This window comes from Crotalus tigris, unplaced genomic scaffold (assembly GCF_016545835.1).
Source record: "Crotalus tigris isolate CLP2741 ecotype Arizona unplaced genomic scaffold, ASM1654583v1 scf7180000024276.985868, whole genome shotgun sequence".
NCBI lineage: Eukaryota > Metazoa > Chordata > Lepidosauria > Squamata > Viperidae > Crotalus > Crotalus tigris.
Window position 1 is genome coordinate 919,544 of NW_024100448.1, and position 25,674 is coordinate 945,217.

The 25,674-nt window shown below is 37.4% G+C and overlaps 2 protein-coding genes across 9 annotated transcripts in view; both read left to right on the forward strand.

The window, feature by feature from the left end:
- The window catches only part of FRMD3 (FERM domain containing 3), a 78,093-nt gene extending 69,493 nt beyond the window's left edge, over positions 1–8,600 (forward strand). For all 4 annotated transcript variants that reach the window (XM_039323511.1, XM_039323512.1, XM_039323513.1 and 1 more), the window contains one exon: positions 4,866–8,600. In XM_039323511.1, the coding sequence (XP_039179445.1) occupies positions 4,866–5,464 (599 nt within the window). In that variant the 3' untranslated portion in view covers positions 5,465–8,600. The remainder of the gene's footprint in view (positions 1–4,865) is intronic.
- Positions 8,601–15,045: 6,445 nt separating this feature from the next.
- Positions 15,046–25,674, forward strand: part of LOC120299084 — a 39,257-nt gene continuing 28,628 nt past the window's right edge. For 2 of the 5 annotated variants that reach the window (XM_039323523.1, XM_039323528.1), the window contains exons 1-5: positions 15,046–15,156; positions 17,974–19,927; positions 21,796–21,910; positions 23,287–23,369; positions 24,376–24,434. In XM_039323523.1, coding sequence (XP_039179457.1) covers positions 15,061–15,156; positions 17,974–19,927; positions 21,796–21,910; positions 23,287–23,369; positions 24,376–24,434 — 2,307 coding nt within the window. In that variant the 5' untranslated portion in view covers positions 15,046–15,060. Of the gene's footprint in view, positions 15,157–15,176; positions 15,385–15,432; positions 16,148–16,225; positions 16,338–17,973; positions 19,928–21,795; positions 21,911–23,286; positions 23,370–24,375; positions 24,435–25,674 lie in introns of those variants that run through there. The other 3 variants (XM_039323526.1, XM_039323527.1, XM_039323525.1) reach the window with 3 other exon arrangements.

Here is a 25,674-nt window from a genome sequence, read left to right on the forward strand (position 1 = left end):
TTCCTGTGGGTCTCCGAACACAATTCAAGGTGTTGGTTATCACCTTTAAAGCCCTTCATGGCTTAGGACCAGGTTACTTACAGGACCGCATACTGCCGCATAGTTCCCAGAGACCGGTGAGGTCCCACAGATTGGGCCTCCTTCAGGTCCCGTCGGCCAGACAATGTCGGCTGGCGGGCCCTCAGGGAAGGGCCTTTTCAGTGGTGGCTCCAACCTGGTGGAATCAACTTTCCCACGAGATTCAAACTATTCCCACCTTGCCGGCCTTTAAGAAAGCCATTAAAACTCTCCTGTTCCGGCAGGCCTGGGGTTGATGTCCCCGGGGGGGCCGGGATATGATTGGACATGCTGTATGAATGTACTTATTTATTGTTATATTGTTTTAATTTTGTACGCCGCCCTGAGTCCCTCGGGATTGGGCGGCATATAAATTTTATTAATAAATAAATAAATAAATAAACTATGAAAACTAAATACTGGATCAGACGCAATCATAATTCATGCTTTTATAAGGGTTGTTTTTCTAATCTTAATGTTAAGAGTGCAAAAATAGTAACAACTAAAGACTAGGAATACTGCTTAATCTGAATTTATTTAAACACACACACACACACGTGTATATATACATGTGGCTGAATTACTTGAGATTAATTTTTTAAGATAAGATAAGATAACCTTTATTGTCATTTTTTTACTGTGGGCACAACGGCACACATCAAAAATGAAATTTAGTTGCCCGCTCTCAAAGTGAACCACATACATGACACACATCTAAACATACTATATACAACATATGTATAGACCCATACCCCTACATATACATAACAAATATTAAATACTGTCCATCTTGAATATACAACGGAAGGAGGAAGCTTGAGAGTTCACAAGGTTAATGCTGTATGGCTGAATCTGGATGTTCTGCTACGGATACCACGAAGAATTAAAATGATTAATTCTCCATTCTTATTAAATTAAAACCTACTTTTTGAGGAAATTGAAACAATATTATACAGTCTCTTATTTCTAAATTAATACAGAAACATGCAATGACTTTGCAAATTATTTTAATTTTTTTCCCTATTAGTATATTACAGGTTTCCATTTGTTCTACAAGTATATAACCTGCTCTAAAAGATTCTACTGACTATTTAACTGGAACTTTTTCCTATCTTCTTTGTGTTATATGTTAGCATCAAATTCAGTTGAAGTTATCAGGAGATTATTTGAAGTAGATTTTCATTTTCCAGGGCAGAGATGGTAGGTTTGAACTAATTATTTTCCTATCCTGATAGCCCATGACAGATATGCCTCCAACATGAGGAGTGTTGATTCAATAAATAGCTGATAGCTTTAAATCAAAATAATCTAGGTTATAAACTAGTTAATTTATTTCATACAGCAATCAGATCAAAATGTGTGATAGCCAGTATTGTTGATCTGCAAATATTATTTATTGGGAGGTAGAAGTAGATGAGGTCCATAGTTTTACTATTTGTTCTATTTGAATGTTACCAGTTTCTCATTCCGTGTTGTAGCACTTGTTTTATTTTATATGAAATACATTTTTGTTAATTATTCTCTATCACTGTCAAATAGTGAATATGTCCTATATCATATGGGGTTTCAGTTTTTTCTCCCAGACTGTTGTTTTTCTCTTTTGTCTTGTCTTTGATTGTATTTATTATAGTACCCAGGATAGTTTAGAAAATGCAATTAAAATAACAAACAGAATTAACGCAACTCTTAACAATTCATTGAAAGCCTGAAATAATTTTTTGAAAAAATAAATCAGAATTTGAAATAATTAAAAGGTCTAAGTAAATAAATATTATTAAGCCCTCTTTCAGGCTCTTAACTCCAGTGACATGTAACATGAAGAAATGAGAATTAATGTCAAATTATGTGTGGCAAAATGCCCCAAGAGTTTCTGCTAATGATTAAAGAGTCAGAGGAAGACTGTAAGAATAGGTAGGCCTCAGTTGTATATTGCTTTGTACACCATTAAGAAAAACTTGTATACCATTAAGTTTGTAACCAATACAGTAGGAATTGCTTATTGACAATAAGTGGGCCCAAACAAATCCCTGCCACAGTCTGCTAATCTCATAATAAAGACTAGGTTGGACTCTTGTACTACTATGAGATTATCTTTTTTTAACCATTACCATTTTTTAAAAGACCTGCCTGGCATTCAACATAAAGATGTATTATTTATTTGTTTGTTCAATGTTGATGCCACTTGAGTCCAACCAGCTTATGAAGATGATGGTGCCATTATTTTGTCTTCTTATATTTGCCCCATTTCTGCATCAGAGTAACTCAAGATTCCTGTTTTCACACTTCAGAAAGTGACATCATATCCTGTGGTAATACAGTTTGACTTGCGAAGTACACAGAGGAGACACCGATAAGAACCATTCTAATTGAATGGGTTTTACCTCCCTTCATAGATCTGCCTCTTTCCTTTCTGCTTCGTAATATGGACTAGGGAGGAAAATAAAATTCACATGTCTAAGCTTCAATTGCCTTTCTTTAAGCCAGTGGTTCTCAACCTGTGGGTCGGGACCCCATTTAGGGTCGAACGACCATTTCACGGGGGTCGCCAAACAATGCAGTCCGCCATTTTCCCCCCTTTTCCTTAGCTGTGCTACTCCCTTTTATTCTATTGGCTTTTGAAAGCCAATAGAATAGACTCTCTTGAATAGAGTCTAATTCTATTGGCTTTCAAAAGCCAATAGGAATTGTCCAGGCTGTCTCTGCCCTGCTGAGCCCGCCAAAAGTCCCATTCTGCAAACAGTGCTGCACCAGTTGAGTAGTCCTCGATTTACGACCGGTTGAGTAGTCCTCGACTTACCACCGGTTGGGGTCGCGGCATTAAAAAGTTTGAGAACCACTGCTTTAAGCCATAGAAATGTCATACAAACAGGGAAAACAATCATTCAAAGCTGCCGATTAACAAGAAACAGATATTAAAAGAGAAATGTCCGTTATCCTGGATCTCATTTACAACTCTAAAAGCCCATAGTGAGTTATAGTACATTTCTCTATCCAACCCAGCTTTATTCAAAGCAAACATGCAGGTTGCACCTATGTGGCTGTGGTCAGGTTGTCTCCTGTCTTCATTTATCCATCACACCAGCTCTGATTGAAATAAAAAGTAACCCTACCAACTATCATACTGTTTCACCCAGGGATGCCCCTAATATCTCCATTAATATCCAAATCCAAATAAACATCCATTGGCCACCTTGCTACTTGAAGAAGCAATCCAAAGGTGGACATCCTTTTTGTGCTTCTGCCTTCAAGATCAGTCCTAAATCCTACCACTTCTTTGATATTATGAATGAGAAGATATATAAATTGTGGAGGATAACAGAATGATCTAGGATTACAACATTTAAAGTGGATTTTGGAGCCATAAATAAAATCAAGATTGTCTTAACTCAAGTTGAATTAGATGCAGTTTTAGTTTATTTTGAATAGATGTATAAAAGCCAGGCTAAATCTAATCCAGTGTGAACAGACTTACAATTGATATTCAAGGGGAAATACTAAATTAAAAACAGATTGTCAAAGCTGTTGATATTGTTGAATAAATAAATACAACTGATCATTGAAGCCATTGAGTCTGTTGCTGTTTCTTAGCCCAAACTATTTTACCAGACTGTTGCTATAGAGATAGAATTAGGGAAATTTCCTATACGTAGTATCTTTAGTTCTAAGAGTTTAGGCTTATATTCATTCCTATCTGTTTTTTGCATTGAAAAATAAACCTCATTTCAGTTCACCCACACAAAAAAGTAATTAAATAAAGCTGGACTCTAAATGGAGTTGTATAATTTTAGAAGACTGTACAAAAAATTAGTGTTTGTTGCAAATTTACATAGAGATCTCTTTTAATTTAGAGTTGCTAACTTTGAAGCTAAATGGCATAAGCATAACTGTTAAAACAGCAAAACGTCAATTTCACAGATTAACAGTAGATAAAAATTTGTACGGATAATTACTTTATATTCAATTAGTTAATATCATTTGTTGTGATTTATGCTATTTGCACACTGCTGTTTACACAAATTGATTCAAATTATACTATCAGCTGCATGATTTGTATATTGGTATCATTACACAAAGTTGATGCAAATGATGCAATTTGTAGTTTAACCATATTAGGAGTAATGAAAACCTTTTCCTCCAGTTAGTTCATTCAAACTGTCTTACATACTGTAATGCATTTTGTCACTTATGACATCCTTGTAATATTGATTAATATTATATCTTGAGAAATAGAATTACGTGATAACCAGTATTTCCCATCAATCTGTATTTTCTCATTTACTGCTATCAATAGTCTATTAATAGATTATGATACATCATAATGTATCATAAACACATATTATACGTGTGTCTGATAATGCAAGTACAGTATTTATCATGGTTTTAGAATCATGGAATATAGTTCTGTGCAATGAAATAACCAAAGATTTTCATTTCAGGTTTACAAAATGCAGATTTTTATTTTTAAAAAACTTGGATTTTGTAATAAAATGAATAATGGTAACGAGTTATATTTAGCTTGCTGAACTAGGAAGAAGTCCCCTTCACTTAATATAAACCAGTTAATGGTTAAATTGCAAGCAGTTTTTTCTGCAGTTGTTTATGTTTTGTCTATAGCAGTGTTTCTCAACCTTGACAATTTTAAGGCATGTGGACTTCAACTCCCAGAATTCCACAGCCAGCAACGCTGGCTGTGGAATTCTGGGAGTTGAAGTCCACATGCCTTATAATTGTCAAGGTTGAGAAACACTGGTCTATAGTTTTATCTCCTTGAAATGTAAGTTTGAGAATCTAAAAGTGCCATTTTACAGGAATCCAGCTGCCGAAAGAAGATGATATTTCTCTCCCTGTGATATCAAGCTCTCCAACTAAAGAAACAGATGATGGTTCAGATCTTTCAGTTGAGGAGGGTGAGAAAATCAAAGAGGAGCCTTTAACAATTTCAGAATTGATCTACAATCCAAGCACCAGCTTGCTCCCCACTCCTGTTAATGATGAGGAGATAGACCTTCTCTTTCAAACTTCTCCAAGGGCAGAAAATGGGAAAGAAGATACAGATTCATTTGAGGAACTGGAGGCGGATGAAAATGCATTCTTGGTTGCAGAGGAGGAAGAGTTGAAGGAAGCCCGAAAAGCACTTAGGTGGAGCTATGACTTTTTGATGGGTAACTTGAAGGTAAATGCTGCTGTGAAGAGTTTTTCCAGACTTCTTTTTGTTGGGCTTGGGCTATTGCTTGTGGTTTTCCCTCTACTACTTGTCCTTCTGGAATCAGACCTTGACATCTCTTTCCTCCATGAAATCCGCCAGACACCAGAGTTTCAACAATTTCACATTGAATATTACTGTCCTCTCAGACAGTGGATAGCCTGCAAAGTAGACTTCATTAGCCATTTGTTTGGCAGCTCTTAAACATAAAAAAAAAATGTGCAAAACTAAGGGCTATATTCAAAACTAGTGAATTTTAGTCAGTAGTTAGGTGCTCATAAACATCCTGCAGGTTATCTTCAATTAGTTCTTTATTTTGATAGACAATAACTTCAAAATTCTTACATTTACTTTTCGTAATTGAATAATTGATGTAGTAGTGGCCTTTAAGTAACCAAAAAGCAGTCTTTATTTTTATTTGCTTTCCTGTTTTTATCAGTAATTAAGCTGAAGAGAAAGCTATCATTTCTACCATATCAAGCCATGATATCCTAATTTTAAGTATTTACTACAAGTAGAAGAGGATGCTTTTGAATATATTCCTTAGTAAAACAATATCTACTAACCAATGCCTATATAAGTACCTACCAATTGCTCGGGTTTTATTATTTTTTTTGTTTGATTTTTTTCATTTAAAAATATTTTTATGTCTTTACAAATTTTGGTAAATTTTTAGCAAATGCAATTTCTGAAAATATTTAATGTACAGATGAATAAATGCACAAAGACATAACATGAATTTTTAAAGCGTTTTATCATTTTTAAAAAAGACTAATATTCTTCAAGATATGCACAAGGTGAATAATTCAGATGGAAAACAAGCATGTCTGATCTATATGGAAAGACTGATTAACAAGTTTTTGGAAGAATTATACATTAGGATAAATCAGTGTAACTGTGATTTATAGGTGAGAATTCCATGGGAGGAGAAGATACTCCTTTCTTTGTACATTGTTTTTTTTTCTGTATGCACAATCAGCTCGGAAGGGTATTTGCAGAAAAAAATCAGTGGATGCAGAAATGGTTAAGCATACTCTCCTATCGGTTGAACCTGTCCTGCATATTCCTCATGTCTCTGAGGAATATTAATATTAAGCAGCAGATACATGACCAGTATAATGTATAGTACCACATTGCAGAAGCTGTTCTGAAACTGAAGAGTGGGATATAATTTTCTCAAGATGGAAATTTGGATTTTTACTTTGATGCACTCATGAAAGTTTTTCTTTGCAAAGTAGTACAAATACAGTTTTGAGGGAGATTTAGAAATTTTGAATTGAGTGTACATGATTGTAAGTTACAGAGAAATGGTGATTTAAAAAAAATAAAAATAAAGCTAAACTTACTAAAATACATAACAAAGATAGAAGTTTCTGTGAAAAACTTCTGTGAATTTCAGACACCTGGAAAAAGTTAATTTCTGATTATATTCATTATTTTTCATTACGATAAATCCCAAAGTCACAATTTCATGCCATTATTTTTAAGCATGCTTTCTTACCTGGTGTAATTAACAATGGATGCACATGATTTATTTATAAAAAGTCCTTTTGAAGTGGTGTATTGTTATCTTTGTTGTCTTGATGGAGATTTTGTGCCTGTGTAAAACACCAAGCTCTTTTAAGAGGATGTGACTAAAATCTCATGTATTTAAAGAAGATCAACATTTTCACATGCCCAATTTTCAAATGTATGGAGGTAGAAGCAGAAGAACTAAACTGAATAGCATATTTGCCAATCTGGATTTCATGAGACAAAATTCACTCTTCCCCTTTCCTAACTATACCAGCAATATTTACACACAGTCCTACACTTGTTTCCTTAGAAATATGTTCAGTTTAGATCCTTGTTCGAGATTAATAAGATTACAGCCTTTTGTTTCAAGGAAGCTCCCAAAGCATTCTTGTTCTATTAAAGTTTTAGAATTGGTGTCTATTATTACAAAATAATAAATTATTATTTTTTAAATAATTGAATAAATGTATGAAGTACTTAAAGTACATTTTAAACTTAAAGTTAAATTTTTTAAAAAATATTTTTATTTACATTTCCTATTAAAAATATTGCAACAAAACCTAATCCATATTTCATCTACTTTCTAATATATAAACCTTTCTAACTAACTCCCATGTAATTCCCATGTGCTTAATTAAAAATCAGATTGTGTTTGTAATTTGTATAAAGAATATGTATGCACTCTAGAAGAAATTATGAGCTGATTTAGAATAGTTCATTTTCTGGAGTTCTCAGAGTTGCTAAGAGCAACTGGATCAGGACACAAGTTTTAAACTAGATTTCTTTTTTTATATAATTGGCTAGTTGAAATGCTTGGGTAATTTCCCTTTCATGTATTACATCATCTAAAAAGTAAATACTTGTAGGTTTTTTTAGAGCCATCTTTTCAATCATAAGTAAATATATGAAATGTTTTTATGACTGAAACCATTTTATCTTCAGTGTGTTTTTGAGCTCTTCCTTAATTATTTCATTGCTAAGAAAAATTCTATTTATTATTTGGTGATATTAATCCTGTTTGAAACTTTGAGCTGAATCAAAACCCAGTCAGGAAGCATCTATTGTGGTTTTCCAAACCAAAATAACAGTAATCCTAGAGATAGTTATAAAAGTAGACTATATAGATATTGCAAATATTATAATAGCAATAAATCCAAACTCTTGTCTTGGTCCTCTGGGTATTTATACCAAGCTCGTTATAGATCCTGGATTCTAAAATGTAGTCTTGTCCATGTACTATTGCTCCAAAATCATTAGAAACCTTTGTTAGTAGTAGTTAATTTGATCTGGGAAAGATTGAATTGCTTGAGGAACCAGTTACCTCAGAGAATAAACTGTGCAATAAGGATATGTATACAATGAATGGCACGTGCATGTACATGAAGGGATAGAGATATATCAATCAAATTGTGAGGGCTCTTTTCTAGATTCTAGACATGAGAAAAGACTGAAGAATATGTACATAAATCAGAGAAGTCTTGTCTCCAGAACTGGAAGTACTGGCATATGAAGAGTTCGTAGGTGCAGTATTGTGTATTTCTGTTTGTGCTTGGACTATATTGTAGAACATTCTGTACTTGACGTATATTTTGTGGTTTGTTTAATATTTATAAACACAAACTCTGGGAAGAATTAAATAGGGATTATTTCTCTGAAATGCAAATGGGCAAGAATTCCTGGCATGGGTAGGGCGGGAAATATAAACCTGTAAACTTGAGCCTTATCTTTGTAAAGTGAATTTAACATTTCTATGTCCACATCTTGACTGTTTTATATGTTAATGTAATGATAAGACTCCCTAATAAAAATACATTGAAAAGAGCCACCATGGGCTGATAGACTCATGTTTAAATATGATGCTGCTGAAAAAGGAGACTTAATGACCAGTCCTTTGACTAGTGCTGTATGTTGCCAATAAAGTCAGACAATAATGACAGAAATTAATGAAAACAAAGTTTCAGGCACATAAAGTCACCAGCAGAAGCAATGAAAAAGATGAAATGTGCTCATGGAGGACAGAATGAGCAATACATAGTCGGCAGGTCCCAATTCTTTTTTTATTAAATCTGTGCAACACAAGGATAGTGCTTTCTTGATAGAGTACTAATTTTCTAAGCACAGGACTAATACTAGAATTGTTATTGATAGAGGCTATAATAACAAGCTTGAAGGCCTAACAGCATTTTTCCTTCTCTCCCTCTTAACACCAAAGAGAATCAAGACAGGATAATCTTGAGTTTCTCACATTTTTGGCCTTCCAGAATATAATTGTGCATTCCTTCTCCAAGATCTTCTCTATACATCTCTACATTCAGTCAAGATTTAAAAAATCAAATCTAATACTTTCTCCAAACCGCTCTAAAGTCATGCATTGATAGATCTTTATTGTCATGTTTTATTTGCGCACATACATAACACACATTTAAACACGCTGTAGTGTATACAACATGTATAGACCTACACCCTTACATATGTAACATAAATATTAATCACTGTCCACTTGAATACAAAATGGAAGGAGGAAGTTTTAGATTTCACAAGATTAATACTAAGGTGACCAACTTTTTTACAATGAAAAGGAGGATACAAATAAATTGAAGAAAAAAATATCATAAATAAACATTTTATTCATTGCAACAATAATACAGAATACACTATAATATGATAAATGCATAATAAATATTTGTAACAATAACATTTTATATTGTAATTATGCTTACACGCCGTGCCCCCGCCTGCAGCCGCCCTGCCAGCACTGCTGCCCCACCGTGTAGAGCGGGCCCCGCAGCTCCCAAAGCAACAGCTGCGCCGGCTTCGGCCCCGGGGGGCAGCCCGTTGTCGACACACCCTGCCTGCAGCTGCCTTGCCAGCACCACTGCCCCGTGTAGAGCAGGCCCCATGGCTCCCACAGCACAGGGGGCAGTCAGCCACCACTGCCCTTCACACCCCTGCCTGCAGCAGCCCCGCTGCCCCTGCCTCTTGCGCCCGCAGCCATTATTGCCCTAGCAGGGCCGAAGATCAAGAGAAAGTTACTGTGGCATCGCCGCTCTAGTCTCCTCCAGGTATCTTCGGGACTAACTAGGAGATGGTGTAGTTGGGTAGCAGGGAGGGGTGCAAAGTTCCTGCCAATTCGCCTTCGCTGTAGACAACTTACAGGTGCCGGCTGGGTGTTTTGGTGCACTCAGCAGCAATTCCTATTGGCTTTCGAAAGCCAATAGGGGAAGTAGCACAGCTCATGCAAATGTTGAAAAAAACCCATCAAAAACAGGTGCCGGAATGCCGTTTTGAGCGTTCTATGAGAAAAAAAAGCCCTGCAGATTAGTCTTCAAATATCGAAAAGGAGGACATGTAGGAGGACACTTTTTGAGGGAGGACAGAACTCACAAAAGGAGAACGGTTGGTCACCTTATTAATACTGTATGGAACAAAACTGTGACTGAATCTGGATGTTCTGCTTCGGATACCACTTCTAGAAGGTAACAAGGAAAACAGGTCGTGAAGAGGATTTATGGGGTCACAGACAATCTTACAGACCCTGCTCAAGCAACGCTTCTATGCTATGTCCTGGATGGAAGGGAGGGAACTGCACCCCCTTCCTGTCTGAAGCAGTGCTGCTTCTAAACTAGACTGATGCTATATGACAGGATGCTCTCAATCGTCCCTCTGTAGAAAGTGGTAAGGCTAGGGCAGTGATGGCGAACCTATGACACGCGTGTCAGTGCTGACATGCGTAGCCATTTGGGGTGACACGCGCAGGATTTCATGCGATTTTATGCAATTCATCCTCGGCTCCTGCACGCCGAGGATGAAAGAAATTTTTTTTTTTTTTTCGCCACGGAAGAGAAATCCCCACGGATACCTGGCGGGTCACAAGGTTATGTGGGACTTGAACCCACTAAAACTTTCCCATTATGACTACCGCCCCCCTAGAGCAACCATACCACTATGGCCTTGGATCCAGGAAGGATGAAAGAAATACGCTCTGTGCTGGAGGAACGGGGGGCGGGACGTGTGATCTCCCCCACCCACATTCACTCATTCACTGTGTCCCCGCCGCAAACTTCAGCCTGCGCCACTGCCGACTGACAGGCAAGCACAGGCACAGCCCCTTTATCAGTGCAGGGGCTGCTGGTAAGGCGTGCGTGCTGTGCACACACACTTCATCAGCACGGCTGAGAGTACGTTAGGGAGGACCCCCAGGAGAGGAGCGCAGGAACAGTGCGCGCCTTTCTCCAGTCCGGCCGCAATTAGTGAGTGCCACACAGTAAGGGGGACCTGTGAGCGCCATTAGCAGCAACTATTGGGGTGCCATGGACTTGTAATTGCCCACAATAACTGAGATAAGTGAGGGGGAGGCTGTGTTAGGCTAGTTAACCCCTAATTGGCTAACAAGCTATCTATAATTCTATCTGCTGGCACTGGCCCACTGATGGAGCACCCCAAAAATAAAAAAACAAAGGTTAAGTAAAGGGAGTGGTAGTAGCAGTGGCCGACCCTTTCAAGAGACATGGAGCGAGATGTATGGTATTATAGAAAAAAATGGCAGATCATTTTGCGTTCTATGTACTGAAACGGTAGTAAGCAGAACGTGGAATATAAATAGACATTTTGAAACTAATCATTCCCAGCTCTTGGAAAAAAGTGAGGATGAAAGGAAGGAATACATTTCCAGGAAGCTACACCTTTATAAGAGCCAATCTAACTCCATCCTTAAATTTATAAAAGGCTGTACAAATTTAACATCTGCAAGTTTGAGCATTGCTCACTCCATAGCTCAGCATGCAAAAGCACTTAATGAGGGAGAATTTATTAAAGAAACTCTCCTAAGATGTGCGCCACTTCTATTTCATGATATGCAGAATAAAGATGCAATTATTAAGAGAATATCTGAGTTACCACTCAGTAGAAATATCATAAAAGACCGAATAATGAGACTGAACACAAACGTACAACATCAATTAAAGAGAGACATAAGGAATTGTAAATATTTTTCCATCTGTCTTGATGAAACTACTGATGTCATGTCACATGCTCAGTTGGCCATTATTGGTCGATATTCTGATAGTCACACAATGAGAGAAGAGTTGATAAAGTTAGTATCAGTTCCAACAAGTACATCAGGAAGCGAAATATGTAAGGTTGTTATGCAAACATTCTGCGACCTAAGCATTGATATCTCTAAAGTTGTGTCAGTGACGACAGATGGTGCCCCAAACATGGTGGGGAAAAAAGTTGGATTTGTGAAATTGTTTACAGAAGCTATTGGACATCCGATTGTGCCTTTTCATTGTATTATCCATCAGGAGGCTTTATGTGCCAAGGCAGGATTCACTGACTTAAATGACTTAATGTCAGTTGTTACAAAAATAGTTAATTTAATAGCTGCTCGCCCCCTTCACAAGCGAGAATTTTCAGCACTTTTACTGGAGGTTGATTCCACCTACAGTGGACTGCTGATGTACAATAATGTAAGATGGCTGAGCCGAGGCAAGGTTCTTGAGCGCTTTGTGGAGTGCTTTGAAGAAATTAAGGTATTTCTTGAAGATAAGGATCTGGGAAACTTTCCTCAGCTCAATGATGATAAGTGGGTCAACACCCTGATGTTTTTTACAGATCTCTCTGTTCATGTTAATGAACTGAACTTAAAGTTACAAGGTTTTGGCAAAAGTATTGATGTTATGTTTGGATACATAAAAGCTTTTGAAAGTAAAGTAAAAATTTTCAAGCAAAATGTAGAAACTAAAATGTATAAGTATTTTCCTCGAGTACAAAAGCATTTTGAGAAGGCCAGTGCAGCTGTACGAAATGAAGTGGAACTCTTGCATATGAAGTGCCAGCATGTTTTAGACTCGTTACTTGACCAGTTTACTGATAGATTTAGTCAATCTAGAACAGACCATGAGAATAATTAAGTATCCTGATGTAGTAGTCTACAATAGTTTGGAATTAAATGGTTTCCAATGGATGCAAATAGATGATTTGGAGATGCAGCTTGCAGAATTTCAAGACAGCATCTGGGCTCAGGTGTTTGTCGACTTGAGGTCAAAGCTTGAGAATCTGGAAAGGGGCCGCTTGGAGAATCAAGATGAGTGCCACTACGAACAGGAAATTTGGAGTGCCTGGAACAGACTACCAGACACTTTTAGCACCCTGAAAAATATAGCAACAGCTTTACTCACAATTTTTCCTTCTACGTACTTTTGTGAGACCTTATTCTCAGCATTAAATAATATCAAAACCAACAAAAGAAACAGATTGACAGATGAGGTTAGTAGCGCTTGCTTGGGCCTGAAGTGTACAAAATACCAACCTTCAATTGAAGATTTAGCCAATGAAATTCAGCAACAAAAAAGTCACTAATATGCAGGTTAGTTAAAGAATTCGCCCTCCCCCTCACTTATCTCAGTTCACGGCACCCCAAACAAGTTCAATAATATCAAGGGCAACATACGAAATCGACAGATTGATGAACAAAGAAGTTACTAAGCAGGTATGTTAAATAATTTGTTTTTGGTTTATTAAATACTATTATATATTGCAATTATACATTTTTGTAGTTTAAACTATAAATTGCGCAAAATTATGTTTTTTTGTCGAAGTGACACACCACGCGAGTTATGCTCGATTTTTTGCCGAATTTTGACACACCACGCCGAAAAGGTTGCCCATCACTGGGCTAGGGGAAGGAAGATTTGCTTTTCTCATGTGGTGCAGAAAATGCAAGTGCTGCTGTGCCCGCTTCACCGGTGTCTTGCTGTTGAGCGACCAAGCCAGCCTACTTGTTAACTGCCTGCCCAGAAATTTGATGTTGGTAACCATCTCCGCAGGTGAATCATTAATGCACAGTGAAGTGTGGCTTTTATATTTATAGCTTTCTTGTGGGATCTTTCAAACAGTCAGAAAACACCAGTCAGCATTCTGAAGACAGATGCCTCAGCAGAAGGCTGGTACCCAGTGAATCTTGAAGCTGATGTCTAAATGCCTAGAGCAGGGGTGTCAAACTCGATTTCATTGAGGGCTGCATCAGGGTTGCAGTTGACCTTGGGGGATGGGGGGGGCTTGGCCAGGAGGGACATACATATGAGTCAGTTGTCAAGCATTTGAATGTATACCACATGATGCTGCAACAGTCATAAGTGTGAAAAATGGTCAAACTCACTTTTTTCAGTGTGTTGTAACTTCGATTAGTTGCTAAATGAATGGTTGTAAATTGAAGACTACCTGTATTCTAATTTAAATCTGGAATAGCTAAGGACAACTTTAATTGGAAACAAAGGAAAAGACGCATTATGGGATCTTTTTAATCCATTAAAGAGGACATGAGAATGAAGTGTTTGTTTTACTTGCTTGTTTCTTCTATGCAGAGATGACAGGGAACAGTAGTGCCTTTAGGATGGGCTAATCAAGCATTCCTCAACCTCCATCTCCTATTTTGGCCTAATTTTAGTAAATAAAAAAGGAAACCCAGAGGGACCATTTTGCTGTCCTTATCTTGATAACCAGGCAGCCAAATACATCAGGCAATACATTTTTATATAGCCTTACACCTGGCATTAAATTTATTTGATGACAGTTGATGCAGCCTACTTTTAATCAATAAAATCTCCAATCATTTCCCTAGAATCTCCAAATGGCATCATGTCATTATCATTCTGGGGCAGCAACAAGTCAACGGGGGGGGGGAGGGGGAGGAGAATTAGAGAGAAAGAAGCAGCAGGTTATGATGAAGTCGGTGTGTGTGTGTGTGTCTCTCTCTCTCTCTCTCTCTCTCTCTCTCTCTCTCCTTTGGAAGAAGGTGCAGGGAACCTTCTGTGCGCAAACTGCGTGTGTTCCGCCATTCAGAGCCAAGCTTACGCAGGAAGCGCGTGAGGGAGAACACGGTGCAATTCCTTCAGAACTTTCCCGCGGACAGAAAAATAGGTCTTTTTCTTTCTCTGAATCCGACAGCGCCCCCTAGTGCAACTGTGTGCTCACGCAAGGAAAGTTTGGCTTGTCCCTGTAGTGTAGCAGCTGGAAGCCTATTTATTTTGAAGGTTTCCAGGACTTGGAAAAAAGGATAAGGAGATACAGGCGGCAGCCGAAAGCCTATTGAAAAACACACGCTCAAAATTCATCTGATACGCTTACTGTTGTCATTACTTAGGATAAAAGTCAGGTATATCGGGACTGGTTATGTGGTGTTGAATTACAACCGCCGTTCTAGGGCATTTAGCAGTCTTCGAAGGAGAAAGAGGACGAGGGAAAAGGCGGGCGGAAACGGAGACCCGGTTCAGACGCTCTCAGCAATGGAGAAGGGAGCCGGCATCTCCACCCTTTTCCCTCGGCGACTGGCTCCACCCTCGGCGGTTGCCACGGGGATGGCGGAGTACACATTTCCCACGGTTGGTGTTAGAGAAAACTTCCCAGCGGCTCCTTCAGTTTTGGCGCCTCTTCTTTACCTTTTTCTTCCAAAGGAGAGAGAGAGAGAGTGTGTGTGAGAGAGAGAGGTCGGCCCAACCTGTGTAGTCTTCTTGAGGGCGCCGCGAAAACTGCAACCAATCCGCGCAAGGGAGGCTTGCAGTTTCCTTTGCTTTTGGAGCCTGGTTAGGAGCATGCTGCCGATGGAGGAGGTGGGTTTTACTACTCGTAGCCCAGGCTCATGGTTGGAGAGAGGGTTTGTTGAGGTTGTCAGGCCGAAATCCGAACTAGGTTGCCAAATTTTCCAGAGAGACATTTTATTTATAACCCCCTTTTTTAAAACAACAAAAACAACAACTCAGGGCTGTGAACATATCCAACACACCTTCCTATTTTCCTCACAACATCAGTCCTGTGAGATGGGTTGGACTGAGAAAGAGTGACTGGCCCAAACCCACCCGACTGGCTTTCATGGCTAAGGCAGGACTTGAACTCATGGTCTCCTGCTTTCTTGCTAGGTGACTTAACCTCTTGACCAAGCTGGCTCTAGATCAAACTGACTTCATAAGCTTTATCCATCCATTTTTTTCCTGGTAACTTAGAAGGAGCTGGCATGACATAAGAATGCTTTGTTATCACATTCTCTGTGACTCTGAGAAATAAGACTTGGGCGCTTCATAAGATGTTTTCTCCCTCCTGTAAACTGGAGACTTAAAATCAGCAAGGTTAGAATTAGTATGCTTTATGGTCTGTCCCGAATCAGTAGTTATAAAATCTACAGATTGCTCAAGTCAGGATCCTGATCTCAGGAATATTCATATGTGCATCCTGAATGTTTCAACCTCCAGCACTATCGGCCAATATAGGGGCTGACAGAGAACAGGGCAGAAAACGTGCCTTTTCCACTGCTTATCCCTATCCTGCCTCTACAGCTGTGGGTGGAAAAGGAGTAGAAAGGAGGACGGGTGCATGTATGTAAGTTCAATATTTGCTTCATGATATCTTCACATGCTTGTCATTTTTGTGTCATCAGGGCTTGTTCAGATACCATTGGTTCTGGCTTGTTGAATGATGGCGAACTCATTTCATGTGTGATAACAGGGTGTTCTATTGATTCAGTCAGATGTGCCACCCCCAAAAAAACGGTGAAGTTTTAATCACACAGGTGTGACTGCTGTCTTTATTTGTTCTTCTATAGATGCTTCTAGCTAGATTTTTGTTCTTTTAATCCTCAGCCAGCTTGGCTATTGCTTGGTCATTTATAAGTCCTGTTTCTCAAAAAAAAAAAAAAAAAAAAAAACCACTAACTGAGCAATTTAAATGTTATATTTTGTTGTACTTTGTTTCAGCAACTTTGTGATTAGAAATCTGTGTCCTGCACTTGTTGACTAAATTATTTTGAATGATTTTTGAAGACTTGACCTCAGTTTGCTGTTAGGCATGTTTCTCCATTCCACTTTTTCAAAATGCATAACTGGCCATATCCACTTACATTGTTTTGTAAGAGCTCTGAAAATACTTATTCCATATGTGTCCATTGGTTCAGGAAGATGGACTTCATTGTTTTATGTAAATAAGATGAGGATTTATGGTATTTTGCAGAGATTATAACAGAGCATTTTTTGCTATCTTCTGAGAGGTGCAGCCTTATTAGTTTGAACCAAATATAATTATGTGAAATATTGGTATCTATACCTGTTGTGAATGTGCAAGCAAGCCCTCAGTCCCATATTCATGGATTTCACAGCCATAGGGATCTGCAGAATCTGGAGGTTTCTTCAACACAATAAAAGTGTATCTTGACATTACAGCACAAGTTGTGATCCTTAGGTGTTTGTGTGCAATGTCACAACACATGTACAAAATCAGTGAACTTTACATCACAGTGTGACATGTTCTGTCATTTACCTCTCTCTCAGATACTAACTAGTGTAAATGACAGGCACTCTTGAGTTTCTGCCAACATTGAGGTGACATGTAGTTTGTCATATACGATACTGAGTCAAATCTTCAACTTCTTCACTCCTAGGGAGAGATATTTGCTTGTCTTTGCATGAAATGGCAGGAAATATTTCTATGGGAGAAAAATAGGTATGCTATTTTGTGAATGAAGGGAAGCAAAAGGTTGAAATTTTTCTTCAGCTGCTGAATTTAGCTTGGACTTTCCAGAAAATCAAAAATTAAGCCCAAGTAAAGCTGAATCAAAAAGGAACTGTGCAAGCTCAGCTGTTGTATGTTTGATGCTTCTTGAGATCTCTGACAAGCAGTTCAACTTGTGATTTATCAGGAGATTATCTTCTCCTTTATAGTTTTTTTTATAACAGATTCCTTTAAGTACTATTTGTGGATTTAAGAGCACTGATTTTTTTTTGTTTTAATTTCCTGAAACATTGATTGTTTGTGACTACCTAAAATAAATAATAAATTTTTGCTTCCTTTTCTTAATAGTGTGATTTTAATGATAACTTACATCAATCTAACTTCCAAGGAGAATTAAATTCATTATTTCCTTTTTTCCCCTTATTTGCTGATAAAGCATCTAGTGTGTGTGGTTTTTTTTTCTGTCTTATACCCCAGTTGTAGGGATAGGATGCCAGGCAAAAGCATTCTTTGGAAGAGAAGTAATAGTAGCAATAACTATGTAGCAGCTACTAAGGTAACAAGGTAGGCCAGGGTATGTAAACTCAAAGGATTTATGGGAGACAAGATTTGAGAGCTCCAATGTTTAACTGTTTAGGCTCAGCAATAGTTTTCATCTTCAGATAAAACAGCTTTAATGTGCATTTTTTTTATTTCTACAGATGGAATATCCGTCTCAGAATATACTATACCCATCTGTTGGTGATACTGTTCCTGAAATCTCTGTATCATTTATTCCTATATCTTGCTATGGAAAAATAGTGCCTTATTCAGCAGATAATAACAATTCCATACAGTCTAGAAGTTGTTCGTTGAATTTTACAATTGATACTAAGATGGGCTTTGAAGAACCCAATGAAACAGTAAATGGAAAAAAGCCTTCAACTATTGGGAATCTCTCTGAAGTGACCTCTCTAAGAAAGGAAGAAACAGCAAGAGCTACAGCTGGTCTTGCCGAAAGAAAATGCTTAAAGAATATATGTATTTCAGAATCAGATAATGAACTACATAGGGAATGTAGCATCCCTGAGATTCAAAAACTCAAACATGTAAATTGGACAGAATTGTTTCTTGATCAGTCTCCCATTGGGGATAGCATTCAGGAAAGTAATCAACCTGTCTGGGATCACTGCATATTAAAAAAGATGGTTCAAAGTAACAGGAGCAAAGATAGCATAAATAAAAAGCCTGACACTTTTGATCCAAAGCTGTTATATGCAAATATTTTAAAAAGCTCTGTAGCCTTTGAAAATAATTCAGAGAATTTTGAACAAGAAACTCCTGGGACTTTGGTAACTAATAATACATCATGTCCTGCAAGCTTTATTTCAGATTCCATCCAGCCAGCCAAACATAAAAATGAAAACTATTTTTGGGCTCCACTCAGTGACAGTTCGGATGAAGAGTGGACAAATATGACAGAAAATAATTTAAAGTGGACAACTATGGACAGCAAAAATTATAAAAGTGCTAACTTTGACAATCCAACTATTATGAAATATTTCAATTCATCAATGCCGGAAGATGAATTTACCTTCAAAATAATGCTTGACAGCTACGAAGAATGGAATTCAGGAATGGAAACCTTGGATATTCGAGAATATAAATGCAAGAGTTTTACCCAGACTCCAAAATATGAAGATTTTAGTGGAAGACGGAATTCCATAAAAAGCAACCATGAAAAGTCTACAAATGGAAATATCCATTTTCATTTCAAGTCTACAGTAGAAAAAGATATGCTGAGGGATCAGGTATCAGGTATTCCACCTCTAGAGAGAGCCTCAGACCAGAGAAACGAATCTAAATTACAGCAAACGCTGGAAATGGACAAGATCTTTAAAGGGAGGAAAAATAAACAGGAAGTCAATTTTAACAAAAATAGTTGTGATACATATCAAAAAGATGCAGAATTGATATCTCCATTGGAATATTCAGTTATGCAAATTAAGAGCAGTTCGGAGAGTTCATTACTGAAGCCTTCAGAAAATAATGCTTATAAAGTAAATAATACTTATAAAGAGGACTCAGACTCTTTGAATCACAAAAGCATGAATAAGAGCAATAGTGACTGCATTTTGCTAGCTAGGCCTCACCAGATCAGGGATGACCAGGTAGTCCATAAGCCTTGTATCGTCTCCAAAAATGAGCAAAGCTCTGTAAATCATAATATTTCTGCAATTGGCCTCAAATCAGCATTTGGTGCTAAAGAATTCCTCACTGCAACTATTAAAGGGGATGGTCATGAGAAACCACTTTGCAGCAATACATTCCCATTAGATTTCAGCCATAGTGATGGCATTTTGGCTAAATATTATTTTTATTTGAACTATCTCAATGAGTCCAAAAGATTTCAAGGTGAAAATGCCCATCGGTTCTTTTTTTGTCAAGAACATGATTTTTCCAAAGAAACCTACGATACTGGACCCTGTTACTGTAAGAATAATAGCATGTATGAGGAGCAGACAGATGAAAATATGATCAATGATCTGGGAACTTCTGAAGGCAATAAAAAGACTGAGATCATCAAACAGCAAAATCATTTCAAAGATCAGGTGTTGAAGCCCCAGTCTGCAAATAGCAGCCTCAAACAAATGGAGAGAACAGGCAGTTTTAAAGGTAAAATTGGACTGTTGTTTTCTAGTTAGTCAGATGTACAATTGTTTTAAAATGTCTTGCAAGATCAGGAAACTTGATGTTTTAAACCAGAGGTCTTCAAATTTGGCCCTTTTATGACTCTCTTCCTCTCTGGCTGAGGAATTCTGGGAGTTGAAGTCCACAAGTCATAAAAGGGCCAAGTTTGAAGACCCCTGGTTTAAACTATAGTTTCCAGAATGTCTTATGTTAGCCATTTTGGGTGTGATTGTTAGCAGGTGAAATCAAAACTATTTGGAGGACATCTAATTACTGTCCCATGTTACTTTGTCACAAACACAAAATATAGTGAAAGCTTTTATATTTAAAAGAAAGGTTATTTTATTCTTGTCCTACTTTATTGAGAATTTAAAATTATGACTCCATGGTATGGCAGTGGCTCAGATTAAATGACATAATCTAGGAAGGGTATTAGCCATAAACTCGTTTGAAAACAACAGGATTTATAGGATTTCATATTTAATACCATAATTGTAGGGTTTATGTCAATCGCTCAGGAAGAATTTAAATTTATCTTCCATGTATTAAGGAGAGGGAAAAATAACTTGCAGGCTCTACAAATCCCTTGGAGTGCTATGTGATGCGCTAATGACGGTGGGAACTTCTAGATTCCCACATGTCCTGTCCACCACCATAATGAAAGAGAACATAAGTGTTTTGAACTAATATGTGCTATGGTGAGAGAGTGATAAGAAATAAATCCTTTCTCCAGAAATCTTTGTATGTGATAGCAGTGGCTCTTTCATGAAAATCCTAGTTCTGGAAGAGGAAGGAAGTGTTAAAGTGCTACTCAGTTTAAAAAAACTTGTCCATGCATTTGCAACTGCATCTCAACTTCCTACTCTAGGGCCAGTTGTTTTCAGAGCCCCCTAATTTTTATCTTCATTTTTATTATTTACTAATAAATTTTGGTATTTTTTAGAATAGACTTAGAAATACATGAAATTATGAATAAACATACTTTCCATTTGAGACTTTTTATGTATTCAAAGTATTTTCTGTGTTCTGATCTCACAATATGGCCAGTTCTTGGTACAGCATTGATTTCTTTAAGATTGGGTCATGAAGAAGCTGCTACTAGTGTGTATGCTCTTAGTTTCATTGCTCTTCACAAATGGGATAAACCTCCAAAGTACATTTTACATAAACCATAAGGAGATTGCTCCCAACTAAGGTAGGATTGTTTGGTTCTAGCAACAAGGACAATCCACTTCATAGTGATTTAGTAAATCAAAGGCTGGAACTGGTCTTTGCACAAGTGACATTGTTGACATTGCTGTAGTGGTGCAGGCATTACTGGGTGAGGGCAAATGAAAAAAGTAAAGTCTTGCAGTTGTGCTGCAAACTCCCTGCATGTATCTTTGTGTGATGTCACATTCACATATGAAAAGGGCAATGTTTCCAGCACAATGGTGCAATTCCACTACCATCATTTTGACAAAGGCATTAGTTTCTGTGGATGCCTCTGGGAATAAGCTTATTCTTCTCTTATATATTTGATTAATTACTGGCAATCTCTCTCCCCTTCCTTCTCAGCTGAAAGCAGGATGCAGAGAAGTTGTAATTTGAACCAGCACCTCTGTGGCCACTGAAACCAACATTTCCACAGCTGATATTCAGAATTCCCCTTCTATATCCAAATGTAATTAAATTGGGAAATCCAATCAGATTCCGTGTATTTTTTCTGGGTTTGGACTCATTATAGTCTCCTAATATGTCTTATGAATGCCAAGGATGTGTTTTAGATATTTATGTCATTCCCTGGAGCTCCTTTAACTGAATATTGCAATTAACTGTGACTGTAACTATATTCTGTGGATTATCTTTTATAGACCAGGACGTTTTTGAAAGCAGGAAATCAAGCCCCAAACAGGCTAGTTCTAAGAAACATTGGGAAAGAGCCAGCATTTCGTGCTCATCTTACACACAGAGAAAACTGAAGCCAAGGTTTGCTTATTTAATATTTAGTACAACTGTGTGAACAAAGCAGTGCATTTACAAAAGGCCTACCTCCCCTGTGATTTGGGTTTCATTTTTTAACTCAGAATTTATAATGGTTCCCTGCAGATTGCTTTATACTTTATAAATATCTCATGATATCAACACTATTATTTTACAATCACACCGGTATATGTCAGTCCTGAATAATCTTTTACTATTTTAAAGAGAATACTGGTTTCCTATGTTAATGTTTTCCCTGCATAACTATTTCCATTTAACTATGAAATACTAATTTGAGATGGATTATATTGAGTCTAGTATAAATAACATTGTACACCTATGTGTAAATTTCTATAGTAATATCTTTAGTGTATTCATATATGAAAGCAAAGATAGGGTGCAGTAGTAGAAAGTACACAGAATTAGGGTAAATCTTGTTAGTATAAAGTTGATTTAGTTAGATTATCTTTTATTGGCTCCGGTTTCTTTTTCTCAACACTTTTTACTCTCTTCTGTGCTTTGCATAGTTTTGCTTACTGTAAAGGGAATAACATTGAAATGCATGCATGAGTATAATTTAAATAAAAGTAATAGTTTTTGACATAGACTTTGTATCACTAAAGTGCATGAATTTCATGAGAATAGTGAACTTTGTACTTTTTAAGACTAAAGTTAGAGAGCCTATTTGGTATAATGGTTAAGTGTTAGGCTAAAACTCCGGAGGTACGTGAGGCACAAAACCAACTGGGTCACCTTGCTCTGGTCACACTCTGCCCTAGGAAGAAGGAAATGGCAAACCACTTGCAAAAACTTTTCCAAGAAAACTTCAGGGACTAGTCCAGGCAGTCATCAGAAGTCAAAACTGACTCAAAAGCACAAAAGCAAAACAACGTTAATTGCTTATTTCTTATTTTGATTTTTAAATTTCTTCATCTTCTTTCTGTTTGAGAAAATCTGTCTTTTATTTATGGGTAGATTTATGTTTGATCCTCCAACAAGTGTAACAATCTGTTTATCACAGCAGAGGATTAGTACTGGTGGCTGCCTTTCCCCTTAAAAAATGCAAAATAACAGAAGCTAAAGTAAGCTATGTAAGCAGGGTAAATTTGGTTCAATACTACTCCCCAGTTTGCTCCTGCTACCTGTATATTTTTTCTTGTTCAAATCACGAAGAGAAGTTTGGAATGGATAAGTAACAACTGGCCCAGTTGTTATTTATTTTGAGGCTGAGAAAGAGTTGAACTGTATATGTAAATCACATATTCTCTATCATCATGCTGAGAAAAGGTGTTCAGGTAAGACAACGCCCCTTCTAGCTATTGTTCCACAGGACATCTTATGTAATTGTTTTCATTAATGTTGCACTATGTTTTTCTTTGCAGTAGATCACATGTCCAAAGACCTGCAACAGGCAAGAAGTTAATAAGGAAGAGCAGTTATAACTCCGAGAGCCGTCCATCTTCAGGTTTGTAGAATTTAAAGTGACATCCTTGTTGTCAAAAACTCTGTTCACTTTTCTTTCTTTTCCTTGATCCAAGATAATCTGTCCCCAATCCTTCAGGACTTTCAACAGGTACTCACTGCCACTATAATTAAGTTCATGAGAAATAAAACATATTGAAAATGTTGTTTTTCTAACAGATGTTTTCGCTAGTAGTTTTAATAGTAAAATTAACCTAACTGTATGGGGCAGAGCAGGGATTGTCCACTTATGTATCTAAAGTAGCTTTTTAAATCCTGGGTTTAGCATGTTTTCATAAGGAACGTATCAGTGCAGAGTGTTTTAATTAAAACAAGAATCAACCACTCTGGGAAACAGTTGAATAAAATGAAAAGTGGGAGGTTTAATTCGATTCTTTTTGGAATCTTTTGAAAATTTCCAGATCTTTTTGTGGTATATCCAATATCAGCCCAGAGACCAGCGCATTCATGACTTTGATGCTTCCTGAGCTCTCTCAGATCTGTAAACTAATCCTTTTTTTCCTTTGAGAAAATTTCATATACCTTTGCTGAAATAGAAAATCTTGTATTATACCTTCAGTGTCCCCCTAGGACAGTGGTGGCGAACCTATGACATGCGTGCCAGAGGTGGCACTCAGAGCCCTCTCTGTGGGCACCTGCGCCGTTGCCCCAGCTATGATTACTGTAGCATTCAGTATGTCAAAATATATTATTTTTCCATTCTCGCATCTGCCAAGCAAATGACTCCAATATACTATTGTAAAAAAGATTATAGCCTCACTACTTTAATATTTTAGTGCAATAACTGCAACTTGAGTTACAATGAAAGGAAATTGGTATGAGCCAATGAAATTTCAAATTGTGTGACACAAGATGAGTGTATGTTGAGCTACAGTGGTATTTCAATGAATATTGTCAACATATTAAAGGCTAATGATTCTGTAAAGCCTGCTGTGTTGTCCCAAATAACTGCATATTTGGGAAATTCAAAGTTCGTATTTCTTTTCTAGGGACACAACGTAGGCTACAGTATGAAAACACTCCTCAAGGTTATAACAAATTAAACATGGTAAGCATATGTTGTCTTCTAAGTTATATATTACAACAGTAGCACCAGAAACATTTGGAGAATGTATGTATACCATTATGTAGTTAAGGTTTAGAAATAGAGCTTTGATAATGTTATAAATCAAACCTTTTCCAATCTTCTGTGTGAGCTAAAAACTTTGTAGTTATTTTAAGGAACTGACTTATTACAATTAATACAATTCTTAAAGCCGCCACATTTTTTTTCAGGCTTGTGCAGAAGTATGAAAAAAGATGGACTGCTTTTTTTTATTGAAAGTTTTTTAAATTTTACAAGAAAAATCCCCTCCCCAAACCCAAAAGATGGACTGCTTTAATAGAAGTGAGATACTATGCTCATGAGAAATCTGAAATATTTCAGAATTATTTTTGAACCTGCATAATCATAATTAGACACAATATATAAAAAACACTTTTTAAAAGGACTGTGGCAAAGTTCCCTGTAGTTAGAGAGCTGATTCATGAGTAGCAGCAAACATTGGACTCCAAAGATCTAGAAAACCTGCTGCAGTTTATTCTTCCCATACCCTTAAGCATTCAGGCTCAGGAACTGAAAACGAAACAGTGTCAGCAGTCCAAGCATGCAAAAGAAAATTTCTCAAACATAAAATATACAAATCAAGGGAGATATCAAATGGGACAGGCAGCAATAGTTTGAGGATTGATACCCTTCACGCCAGCAGACACAGAGGGTGCCCCAGCTACACAAACAGGCAATGACTTCTTGTGAAGGCTCTGACTTTTAAATTTCTTTACATATAGAATTGCTATAGTGCCTGACAAATGATCTGGGTCCCAATCAGGCAGCATAGACAGATGGGAGAGTATGTTTATAGAGGCCATGATAAGGGAATTTCCAGCACTTTCTCTGCAGTCTTTTCTTCGTTGTCCTGCTCTGGTATCTGTTGACTTCTCCACCTTTTCCTCCAATTACCCCCTACCCCCACGCACCAGCCCTGCCCTTTTTGGCAAAACAGCCTTTAAACTAAGCCAGCCCTGAGTTTGCAGGTCAATACAGTCAGGAGTTATAGTTTGCTTACCAGGAAATTGGTGTTTTCCCTTCACCAGAGGGACTTTTGAAATTGGCTGATTTTGAAATACGGGTAGTTTTCTGGGTCTGTAGGATAGAATTGATGATGGTTGTGTTATCAGTTTGGACAGTTCTTAAGGATTACTGCAATAGAAATATCACCGTATGGTATAAGTTCTTCAGGCCTTCTCTG